We start from the raw sequence: 13,249 nt of genomic DNA on the forward strand, positions 1-13,249 counted from the left end.
AACTTGAATATGAATGGCCCTCTCGGCAATTTGAATATGAATGGCCCTCTTGGGGTTTTGAACATGATGGCCCTCTCGGCGGTTTAAATATGCAATGGCCCTCTTGGCGGTTTGAATATGAATGGCCTTCTCGGCAATTTTAATATGAATGGCCTTCTCGGCAACTTGAATATGAATGGCCCTCTCAGCAATTTGAATATGAATTTGACTATGAACGTCGTCTTTCATCCATATTTGATATGATGATAGGTACTTTTTGATCATAACATAATTTCCATCGGTATCTCACAACTAATTGATATTTGCTGGATATGTTCTCCTGAACTGGTTGGTTGGTAAACATAGTTCATTTGATGATCTCATTATACCCTGCATCCACAAAAACATGTTAGTTTTGGAACACTGATCTGTGTTGAAATCGCCTTGCTCCTGGTCTCGTTATCTCTGCAACTTTGTCTGGTAGGTCCAATGCATTACAGTAGACAAAAGACAAGATCATATTAAAACATTTGCTAGGTATGAAGTTTTTGAAAAGTAGTTTTAAAGAAAATCTCTGCCAATTAATTGTCACGACATGCACGACACGAACAAAACCCTTTGTCTCAGATTGTGATATGACAGGTAGCTTGCTGGCAACTTAAAACCCTTTAAGAACACGTCAATTTGAGGCAATTAAAGTTGACTTCGAAGGTCCGAGTATCCTTGATGGAATTTTTGAGGTCCTTCTCAAAAATTCTGTCCCAGTTAGATGTTTCGAAAACAAATCTGATGATGATCACGGGAGTCTTGCATTTGAGATCTCCTCAAAATTATCCCTAGTTGCATATTTCAATATGATATTGACTCTTGTTTGTAGGAAATGACACTTCTTGTAGAATTTTTGAGGTTTTCTCAAAAAATTCGTCCCAGTTTCCATTGTGAGGGGAAATTGAAATCTTATTGGGAATATAACTGAACCCTTGTGGCGCCTACGTATCCTGTTGAGACAGGAATTAGGTCAAACGTAGTTCCCATCTCGAGAAGTGACAAAAAAGAAAATTTTATAAGGAAATGACCGAGGCCGACATAGGCCGCCTACGTATCTCATTCTCGAGAATTCAGGTCGAACGTAGTTCAAGTACTAAGAAAACATTACGAATTGATAAATGGGTGACCGAGGCCGACATAGGCCGCCTACGTATCTCATTTATGAGAATTCAGGTCGCACGTAGTTCATTGCAAGAGGGATAAAATCTAAAACGACGCGATTACAAGCAAATAGAACGATTACAAGAAAATTACAAGAAAATACAAATTGAGGTTTCACACATAGTATCTCTTAACAGCATCTGAATTGATAGCTTTGCGCCACACCTGACCGTCCATCTCCGCTAGAACCAAGGCTCCTCTTGATAGTACTTTGTGGACAACATACGGTCCTTGCCAGTTAGGTGCAAACTTTCCTTTGTATTCGTCTTGATGAGGGAAAATGCGTTTCAACACCAATTGGCCGACCTCAAATGTTCGAACTCTTACTTTCTTATTGAAAGCACGAGTCATTCTCTGTTGATACAGCTGGCCATGACAAACGGCACTCATTCTTTTCTCATCAATCAATGCCAATTGCTCATATCGGTCACGAATCCATTCGGCATCGCTCACTCCAGCTTCCTGAATAATCCTTAAAGATGGTATCTCAACTTCAGCTGGTATCACTGCTTCTGTTCCGTATACCAATAGGTAAGGAGTTGCTCCAGTTGAGGTTCGGATTGTGGTACGATAGCCTAGCAAAGCATAAGACAAATTTTCATGCCAACATTTGTAGTTGTCAATCATCTTCCTCAGTATCCTCTTGATATTCTTATTAGCAGCTTCTACAGCTCCATTCATCTGAGGACGATATGCAGTTGAATTACGGTGGGTAATTTTGAATTGTTCACATATCTCTTTCATCAAGTGACTATTCAGATTTGCTCCATTGTCTGTGATGATAGACTCTGGAACTCCAAAACGACATATCAAATTGTTGCGAACAAAATCGGCCACAACTTTTTTTGTCACAGCTTTGTAGGAAGCAGCTTCAACCCACTTTGTGAAGTAATCAATGGCGACCAAAATGAACCTATGACCATTAGAGGCGGCAGGCTCAATAGGTCCAATAACATCCATTCCCCAAGCTGTAAATGGCCAAGGGGAACTCATCGTATTGAGCTCGTGGGGTGGTACTTTGATCAGATCTCCGTGTACCTGGCATTTATGACATTTTTGGACAAATCGACCACAATCATTTTCCATAGTCATCCAGAAGTATCCCGCCCTTAAGATTTTCTTTGCTAATGTAAACCCATTCATGTGCGTCCCACACACTCCAGCGTGCACTTCTTCAAGCAATTTTGTGGCTTCTGCAGCATCCACACATCTCAGTAATCCCAGATCGGGTGTCCTCTTATAAAGAACTTCTCCATTCAAGAAGAAATTGTTTGCCATTCTTCGGATTGTTTTCTTTTGAATACTTGTTGCTTTTTCCGGATATTCGCCAGCTTCTAAGTACTTTTTCACATCGATATACCATGGATTCCCGTCCCATTCTGCTTCCACATGTGAACAATGTGCTGGTTGTTCTTTTAAGACTATCTCAATTGGATCGATATAACTTTTTTCTGGATGTTGTATCATGGACGATATGGTTGCAAGGGCGTCAGCAAGCTCGTTCTGTATTCTCGGTGTGTGTCTGAACTCGGTCTTCCTAAATCTTTTGCATAATCTTTGTACCAATTGTACGTATGGTAAGATTTTAGGATTCTTCACTGCCCATTCTCCTTGAACTTGATGAATCAACAAGTCTGAATCACCAATTATAAGTAATTTTTGAACATTCATGTCAAGAGCCATTCTAATGCCAAGAATACATGCTTCATACTCAGCCATGTTATTAGTGCATCGGAATCTGAGCTTTGCTGTTGCTGGATAATGTTGCCCTGATTCAGATATCAACACTGCTCCAATTCCTGATCCTATAGAGTTTACTGCTCCATCAAAAAACATTCTCCACCCAGGATATGATTCTGATATGTCTTCCCCTACAAACAATACTTCTTCATCAGGGAAATATGTTCTAAGTGGTTCATATCCTTCATCTACTGGGTTTTCAGCAAGGTGATCTGCCAAAGCTTGTCCCTTGATTGCTTTCTGAGTCATGTACACAATATCGAACTCACTCAACAACATTTGCCACTTTGCTAGCTTTCCTGTGGGCATCGCTTTCTGAAATATGTACTTAAGCGGGTCCATCCTCGAAATGAGATGTGTTGTATAAGCCGACAAATAATGTCTCAATTTCTGAGCAACCCAAGTCAAAGCACAACAAGTTCTCTCTAAAAGGGTGTAACGGGCCTCATAGGATGTGAACTTCTTGCTCAAATAGTATATAGCTCTCTCCTTTCTTCCGGTCTCATCATGTTGTCCCAACACACACCCGAATGCATTGTCTGAGACGGATAAATACAATAGCAAAGGACTACCTGCACGTGGTGGCACCAACACTGGTGGATTCGAAAGGTAACTCTTGATGGTGTCAAAAGCCTTCTGACATTCTTCGGTCCATTTGGTTGGCGCATCTTTTCGTAGTAACTTGAATATGGGTTCACATATCACCGTCGATTGAGCTATGAATCGACTAATGTAATTTAGTCTCCCCAGAAAACTCATTACTTCCTTCTTAGTCTTTGGAGGAGGTAAGTCTTGAATTGCCTTGATTTTGGAAGGATCAAGCTCGATACCTCTTCTGCTAACTATGAATCCGAGTAACTTCCCTGCAGGTACTCCAAATGCACATTTGGCTGGGTTCAACTTCAAATCATACCTACGTAACCTGTTAAAGAACTTTTCCAAGTGTGTCAGGTGATCCGAACTCTCGCGGGATTTTATGATGACATCGTCCACATACACCTCAATTTCTTTGTGGATCATATCATGGAAAATGGTGGTCATTGCTCTCATGTAAGTGGCTCCAGCATTCTTGAGGCCGAACGGCATCACTCGATAATGGTAGACTCCCCAAGGTGTGATGAATGCTGTTTTTTCTGCATCTTCTTCATCCATTAGAATCTGGTGGTATCCCGCAAAGCAATCTACAAAAGATTGCAGCTCATGCTTAGCACAATTATCGATGAGTATGTGGATGTTTGGCAAGGGGAAATTATCTTTCGGACTTGCTTTGTTGAGATCCCGATAATCCACGCATATCCTGATTTTTCCATCTTTCTTCGCCACTGGAACAATGTTAGCCAGCCAAGTGGGATACTTGGTCACTTCAACGACTTTTGATTCGATCTGCTTCATGACCTCCTCTTTTATCCTTAAACTCAGATCGGGCTTGAACTTTCTAGTTTTCTGCTTTACTGGACAGTACTCTGAATTGATAGGCAGCTTGTGGGAAACAATATCAGTGCTTAACCCTGGCATATCATCATAAGACCAGGCAAACACATCGATGTATTGTCTGAGCAGCTTGACCAATTCTTCTCTTTCTGTTGCTGCCAAATGAACACTGACTCGGGTTTTTCTGATCGACCCGTCATCTCCCAAGTTTACTGTCTCTGTTTCATCCAGATTGGGCTTTTTATCGTCTTCAAGTTGCCTCAAGTCCTCGGTAAGGTGTTCAGGCATCATAGTTTCCTCATCATATTCTTCACACTCATCGTCATCGACCCTACTTGGTTCGCCGTGTTCGTGACATGTCATGACATTGGCAGGTTTAGATTCATTTTTACTGAAAAGAACAACAAATCAACCATGTTAGATGGAAAGAGTTTAAATGTATTTGTTGCAGAATAATTCGCAATGACAAGATAATCAATTTAAAATAAACGAGGCTTTCATTGGAATTTTAAAAAGGCGTACAAACTTTGGTCATGACTCATGAGTCATTTCCTTTTTAAACATTACGATGAAAAATAAAGTGACATAAATGGTGGTTTCGGGCCTCTCCGAACAACACCGATTTTCAAAAATAAACTTCAAATCTTGTCTTTGTCTACCAAGCCATTCGATGGATCATAAGTGGAGTGGCCATCCAATTCTGCAGCATCTCTCCAGGTCCGGCATCTCGGATGGTGGGTGTTGTTGTGCATTCTGTCGAGATCACAACACAATCTTCTTCATCAAACAATCTTCCCATCCCTTCCCCTAGACCATTAATCTCAGGCTCTAAAGTTTTAGCAACAAATGACTGGTACAATACTGGAATAGGCTTCGGTATATCACAGTCATGTTTCTTCCTTGTTTCTGCTTCAAACAATTCTTCCTCTGTTGGGGCATAACCGATACCGAATCGAAAATTTTGAAGTGGTATAGGAAGAGGTTCGGATATGCCATCCAAATTCTTGCCTAACCCACGCCCAGGTTCAAAACCACTTCTCAGCATAGTTACAGCTAACATTTTATACACTTGCGGCATTGGTACTTGCAGTGTCGTGTCTTCAAAAGCAGCATTCATTATCTCCACCATGTGAAAATCAGTACCCTGAGAAGTCTCTTCAATCACTGGAATGGAAAAACCAGGGTACCTACGGTCACTCCCTTCACCATGAATGACAATTTCATGGTCCTCCCAGATGAACTTCAAAAGCTGATGCAATGTGGATGGAACTGCTCCAACAGCATGGATCCATGGTCTTCCTAGCAATAAGTTGTAACTTGTAGATATACCCATCACCTGGAATTCAGTGACAAATTCTGCAGGCCCCATTTGGATACACAAGTCTACTTCCCCTATGGTCTCTCTTTGCGAACCATCAAACGCTCTTACATTCATGCGGCTTTGACGGATTTTTCCTATATCATATTTTAGCTGAGTCAGGGTTGATAATGGGCAGATATTGAGCCCTGACCCATTATCAATCAATACTCGAGCTACAAACTTGTCCCTGCATTTGACAGTGATATACAAGGCACGGTTGTGCATAACCCCTTCGAGTGGCAACTCTTCTTCTCGGAAAGAGATTTGATGACACCCAATGACATGACTTACCATGGCGGCCAGATTTTCACCACTTGTTCCTGTCGGCACGTATGCTTCATCAAGTACCTTCAACAGTGCTTTTCGATGGTACTCAGAACTCATTAATAGAGCCCAAACAGAAATTTGAGCGGGAGTCTTCTCCAAATGCTTGACAATGGAATACTCCTTAGGCTGCATTCTTCGCCAAAACTCTTCAGCCTCACCTTCTGTGATCGGCCTTTTCTGGTTCTCCTTTCTTCGTGTCTCCTGAGTTAGTTCTTCTGGAATGTAGCATCTTCCAGAGCGTGTCATCCCTTGTACGGCGGCCGCCTGGACAACAAACCTTTTTTCGGACTGCTCATTGCTTCCTTCCTTCACCAAAGCAAATGCCTGATGAGGTGCAGTTATTACAACAAACTCTGGACGGGCCTTTATGGTCAATGAGGCCACTGTTGGTATAAGTGAGTTGACAGCTGCTTCACCGATAATCCCATTAGTAAGCCAATCTTCGTCTCTTTCAATCATGTTGATGGTAGCTACTCCATGATTCGGCAATGGGTTAAGGTTCACATTGGGGGCAGGGGCTTGGAGAGTGATGACCCTGTTATCGATCAAGTCTTGAATCTTATGTTTCAGATTGATACATCCTTCTGTATCATGTCCTGCCCCTCCAGAATGGTACGCACAACGTTGATCTGCTCGGAAGAACTTTGTTGTGGGATTAATTGCCCTTGCGTCTACTGGTTGGATCAATCCTGCCGCTCTTAGACGCTCAAAGAGTTGGGTACGTGTTTCTGCCAAAGGAGTGAAAACTCTGGGAGGCTTTCTTTCAAGGTTAGGACGGGGTAGATTGTTGGCATTTGGGTTGTTTTGTCCGGGATTTTGGTAGACTGGTGAATTGGCTTGGTGATTTGGTAGTGTATTTTGGTAGGTTAGTGGTTGATTTTGGTAGATGGGCGGTGGTGCTTGGTAGTTCTGTTGTGCATAGTAGATTGGGATTGGAGCTTGTGGAGATGGTGGGTAAATATTTGAGGTGGGGAATCGGTTGGAGTTTCCAATGGCAGAACCAGACCCAAAATACCTTTGCGGCCTTGGCCTCGGGCTAAAAGATACAGCAGACACGTCCTCTTTCTTTTTCCTAGCGAATCCTGTTGCCATGGATGGTGAGGATTTGTTGGCGGCCTGCAAGGCAGTGAGACTTGTAACCTTTCCAGACTTGAGGCCATCTTCTATTGCTTCTCCCATTCTGATCAGCTCCGAAAACTTTTGTCCCATCATAGGCAACATCCTTTCATAATACTCGGGCTCCTGAGCTCGAATAAAAGCAGAGGTTATTTCGTTTTCAGTCATCACAGGTTGTACCTTTGCAGCTTCTTTCCTCCAGCGGCACGCATATTCACGATAGTCCTCCGTGGACTTTTGCTTGATTTTTTCCAAATAATATCTGTCAGGGACAGCTTCGACATTAAACTGGAATCTCTCCAAGAAATCTTTGGCCAGAGCCCCCCATGTAGACCACTGACGGAGTTCTTGAGATGTGAACCATTCTAACGCCTCCCCGCTGAGGCTTCGACTAAACAACCTCATAATCAATGCATCATTTTTCCCGATACCCACGAGTTTATCACAATAAGCTCGTAGGTGAGCCATAGGGTTCCCAATACCATTGAAGGTTTCAAATTTTGGAATTTTGTAACCTTCGGGTATTTCCAAGTCAGGGTGCATGCAAAGGTCCTCATACTCAAGTCCTGTTATCTTCCTCGAAGATTGGACACTTTTTACCGCCTCGGAGATGGCATCCTTCATGATATTCATTTTTGTTCACGTTTTTCTTCTCTCAACCTCCACTCCTTCTCCATTTCTTCATAGTGATCCAGCTCCGGTTGAACGGGAAAGCTAGGACATGGTTCAGGGATTGTATAGGCTGGTGGAGTTTGGAATGTTACGGAAGCGTATGCAGGCTGGCTAGGCAAAACACGTGGATTATCAGTAGCTGGGGGTGGGATTTGGTAGGTTGGTGTGAAGTTTTGGGAGTGATTAGTGTTAAGTGTTTGGTTCTGATTTGGTAATGGTGGTGGTGTTTGGTAGGAAGTGCTGGCGTAAGGAGCATTGGATACAGTTAAATCAATGGTATGAGGATTAGGGGTGGAAGTGATTGGTCCTGTGGTATGGGTAGGGAAATGGTTGGGTAATGGGGAACTTAGTGATGGAAAAGGAGGAGGCGGTCTTCTTGTTTCAAGGGGGGGTTCATTCGATGCAATGGCCAGTTTGGCCAGATCTTTGGTCTGTTGAAGTTCTTCCTGCATGTCTGCAATTCGTTGCATTAACTGAGAGATCAACTCACTCTGATCAGCGAGTTCAGCATTTCTAATAGTCACATCCACTATTCCTGTTTCTTCAGAAGTACCAGTCATTTTGCTCTTGCCTTTCTCCAGAGAATGATCAGGGAAGGATGGTATGATTGCTTTAGATCTTGTAAAGTAGGGATGGTCAGCCAGTTTGATTTCAACACAAATCGGTTTTTACCTGTAGAGAAGAACAACTCAAAAGACATATGTGTTAGTTTTTGTTTTTAACGAGATATGCAAATAAGATGACATAATAATAACCACACAAGTGTCATTTTGCTTCAAGCAGATTAATCCACGAAAATATTTTGGGTGAACGGGAGGACTCAAATGGAAAGAATTTTTTCTTGTAATTGAATTGGAAAGGTGGAAAGGTCGACTTGCATAGAATCTTGCTATTTTCTCCCACTCATATGCTTTTGTAGGTGAAAGTCTTCAGAATCATTCACTAATAAGGGAGAATAAAAATAAAAAAGATAAGGACCGAGTCTTAAGTAGGCTGCCTACGTATCCACCAAGGAAATCAGGCCCAACGTAGTTCGAATTATATAAGATAATCTAAATGTACCCTTCCCAAAATTGATAGAGAGACTAGGCTCGAAAAGAGCTTCCTACGTACCCCCTATGGGCTCAAGTCTCGCGTAGTTCTTGATTACAGTAAAAAATTTAAAAACAACATGACAAACATAAGAAAAGTGTTACATAAACCTAAATCTACCCAAAGGCTTCTCTCCTTCTTCTTCAACTGTAGGGTGACGATCCGGTGCTCTCGTCATCTGAACCTACTTTTGTTTTACTTTTTCCCTTCATGGAGGGAGCCTTCCCAAAATTTTGTTCCTTAATGTCCCGTTCAATTTCAGGTATCCTTGCAAACGCTTGAGTGATATTAATTATCTCTTGATCAATTTTTGCAATCTTTCTTTTCACCGAGGTTGTTTCCATGTCAAACCTTAATCATTCTCTCTCGTAGCATCCATTCAGTTTGGTCCAGTATCGCAAGTCTCTTTTTGGCTACAGCTATCCTCTCTCTAGTCTCGACAAATTTTCTGATCATTGACTCTTCAGTTTCTTCATCACTAACCAAAGCAACGGGTGGGATTGGTGCGTTGACACTTTTTCCAGACATTCTAGCAAGTCGACCTTCCTGTGATGGACGAATAAAACTGAGGAGATTTTTAGAGGAGATGGTTTATATATTTCTGAGAAACTTGGACAACACTTCAGAAGTAATTTGGACGGACTTTGTTGTTGTGAATTATGCTTAGAGTGCTCTAAGAAACAAAAGTGGATTAATTCTGCTTTAGACAAAGTGACACATCACAACACAAAACAATTATAAGCAACACAGAAACAGTTTATATCGCGCCCTAAACTTGTGACCTTTTTACGCCAAAGGTAGGCCTATCAAATTGAAGGATGTATGACGTCATTTGAAACATTCCATTGCCCCAAAACCCAAATTTATACAAGTTTTACGAATAAACTAAATGGGGATACATAATAGGGGAAATGGGATACAAAATATCAGTCTCGCGCAGGGGTACAATCCCAATCTATGCTTCCAAGGAAAGATCATATGTCCTTGATTTCTTGTCATCTTCGAATGTCCACACTCTTGGATGCTATGATAATTTGATCCTTCTTCGACTCGAACAAACGATTAAAACTCAACCCCAAGAGACAATGGTTTGCTAAATGGCGTATACATCCTTCAAATTCAAACACATAAGCATGATTGTCTTTTATTGACCAATGGGCCAAATAGACACAAGGTGGACTTCTAATGGGCCCAAACACGCCTTGGGTGTTGGGTCGACTTAGTTCAAATGCGCTAAATTTGGGATTTGGTTTGGCTCTACACTAGTCTTGACTAAGAGTGAGGTTTATTTGAAGTGGACTGGTGACCCAAGCGGACTACTTGGGCTGGGACAATTAACGACCGTTGACTATCCAGTAGCCAACTACATTCGTCAGGGTGTCCCGAGAACAATTTGGTTAACGAACGACTGCGGCCCGCATAATCGTCCTTTAAGTGAAAAGAAAGAAAAAAAAATGTCATTTGACGGAATAAATGATATGCATGCAATGACAGTTGATATCATAATTTAAGCAAATAAAGCACATTTGAGGTAAAACAATTCAACAAATATTAGCAAATAGTCAAAGAGAGTCAAGTCATTATGGTTAGAACCTAATTATATCCCCAGCGGAAGTCGCCATTTCTGTTATGTCGTAATTTGACTGTATTTTAGAAAAATCACTTTTTGAAATGTTCTAAGTATAAAACAATTTGAGAAAAAATACTTAGAAAGAGTCGCCACTTAATTTTTTTTTTAGAAATTAAGAAAACTTATAATTTTCAAAGATTTTAAACAGAAAAAATCATTTGAAAATACCAAAGGGGGTTCGGGGTTCAATTTACACTTCGAGAAGGGTTTAAGCATTCGAAGTGCCCGCTAACATGCGGTTGACCTGCGACTTGACTAAATATATTTGACTATTTTTTAGGAAAATAACGATTTAACATAAGAAGAATAACTTACAATTTGGTTAACTTAAAACAAAGTTAAATAAATGACACATTTTATTTTATTTTATTTTTAGAGAAAAGGGATCCAAAATGAAATATTTTACTTGAGACGCAAGTGAATAGAAATTTATTAAAAAAACTAGATTAAATTAGGACTTACTTGACTCATTTTCTAAAATAATAATTTGATCCAAATTGATTAATTTAAGCATGAAACCATTTTAATTAATTGAAGAATTAAAGTTTTCGACTAACCTTTTCGAGGAAAATGACTAATTAGAAAGAGAACATTTTTTAGTTCATTTGAGAAAAATACTTTTAACTTAAAATCACTTTAAAATAAAAATGGATCGAGTGAAGCGGCTTTAAAACATATATTTTTTAAGAACAAAGATTTAACTTAATTAAAATACAAAATTCGACCAATATTTAATTAATAAAATAAATGACCTTAACACAAAAAAAAAAAATTCAAAGCAAATCAACACAAAGAAAGTAACTCGTCTTTTGGGGAATCTAATTAAGTTAATTAAAAAAATATAAAGTTAGAGTTAAACAACAAACGATAAATAATCACAATTAAATAATTAAAGAGTAAGGGAGAAATTGAATTTGGGCCCTTTTGGGCCAAATTCGCTGAAAATTTTGGCCTTTAAACCAATCCCGTTTTTGTATACACAGGCTGTATATTAGTGTATATCGGATGTATATAGCCCATTTATTCACTTTCCGAGACCTGTACGTCAACCTCCAAAGACTTGTCCTTCGATTTTTCAAGATTGATTGACTCGGTAAATAACTTTTGGGCCTCCGTGGCCCGGTTCGAAATGAGAAGGAGATGGATTTGAGTCCAACTTGGACTCCAACGAGAGAGTGAGCATGTGTAAAAGAGAGAAAAGAAAAGAATAAGTAGACATCTTATACAAGTAATTATGTCTAAATAACAATATGCTTTGCTATTAGACAAGATAGACATCCATAATTCCCAACATATTAACAAACAAGTAAATGAGAACTCTTGATTTGAAATGGACACAAAACTTATCTTCATTTAAACTAAAGAAAAGACTAATGGAGAACTCTAAGGTATCATGTTATGATATACAAATAGAGATAACAGTTGCATATAATGGGAAAAAAAAAAAACTAAAGAAGATTGGTGAAAAAATTTCCAAAGAAGAGTATAGTTAAAACAATGTATCGACACAATTTAATGAGATAAAATTCATCCAGAACAATGGGACAGAATTAGAAGGCTGCTGTTGTCAAACCAAAAGTTTCAACGAAATAAGTATCTAAAGGAAACTATAGTCCAGATTATGAAAGAAAGCTAAAATCAAACCGAGTCATTTCATGCTCAAATTATAAGTCGAAAGCTTCCACAACATATAAAGAAATGAGGTTTACAAACTTTTGAATTCAACTTAGTCACATTTTAATTGAACTGAACGAAATTGATTAACATAGATACGGTATTCACTTAATAGCACGGGTTAAAGGAAAAGGGAGGATGAAAGATCATTGCCATATAGAACAGTTTAGAAAAAAAAAAAGCAATAACACAAAGCCACTATTTTATGCACATTAATCACGACAAATAAAGTGTGGGGGAGCAGCGAGGAAACTAGTTAAATAGAGGAAATGATACTTTTGTCAAATACGAAACAACAATCTTCCCAAAAGGGCAGAAATCTCAACCAAAAGAATAATTCGAGTTCACCCTACATTTAAATTGGAGAGCTTTTTCATATCAACAAGTTCTAAGTCTAAATTATTTCAATAGAGTGGAAATTGTAGCCTACTATATTCAACAACCAAGCCAATACATTATATTAAGACGGAAGTTGGAGGCATAAGAATATTAACAAAATAATTGGCTACAAACAGAGAAAGCTATACTTGAATAGTAAATCAGATTTTTTGCTTTAACTTTACTCAAAATACTTAAAGTGATCACATAAGAGACCAATATGCTATCACACATATGTTAGAAGCACTAAACCATTAATCCCAAAACCATACTAAGCATAAAATCAATCTAAGATGGCATAACGAGTAGTTGAAATTCAAATGGATATGAAAGGAAAACTTTGGACAGCCTACAAGCTTAAGAAAATAACAAACCACAAGAGTATATGCAGAAACCAGAAACAAGATTAACTCTTAAGTTGAATACATGCACACTTTCGAATTAAAACTAAGAAGATTCACAGATTTAGAACTCATTTCGAAGCAACACCCACTGAAATAGACTCGAAACTATGCCTAGACAAGTTACCAGCAACTTAGAACTTGAACCAATGTCGACTATGAAGAAGCGCAAACATGGACACCATCATGTCAAAGAAGAAATACTAAAAAAAAAAACAACTCTACAAAAAACAAGAAAAA

General features: G+C 39.4%; 1 protein-coding gene across 1 annotated transcript; it reads right to left on the minus strand.

Annotated features, from left to right (window-relative positions):
• Positions 1 to 1,302: 1,302 nt before the first annotated feature.
• LOC125839232 (uncharacterized) lies at positions 1,303 to 7,795 on the minus strand. Its single transcript, XM_049518200.1, has 2 exons — positions 5,019 to 7,795; positions 1,303 to 4,750 (listed from the first exon to the last, which is right to left on the minus strand). The coding sequence occupies exons 1-2, from the start codon at positions 7,793 to 7,795 to the stop codon at positions 1,303 to 1,305; spliced, it is 6,225 nt and encodes a 2,074-aa protein (XP_049374157.1).
• Between the last annotated feature and the right edge of the window lie 5,454 nt (positions 7,796 to 13,249).

The sequence above is a fragment of the Solanum verrucosum genome, unplaced genomic scaffold, assembly GCF_900185275.1.
Source record: "Solanum verrucosum unplaced genomic scaffold, falcon-dt-bn FXZP01000170.1, whole genome shotgun sequence".
Taxonomy (NCBI): Eukaryota; Viridiplantae; Streptophyta; class Magnoliopsida; order Solanales; family Solanaceae; genus Solanum; species Solanum verrucosum.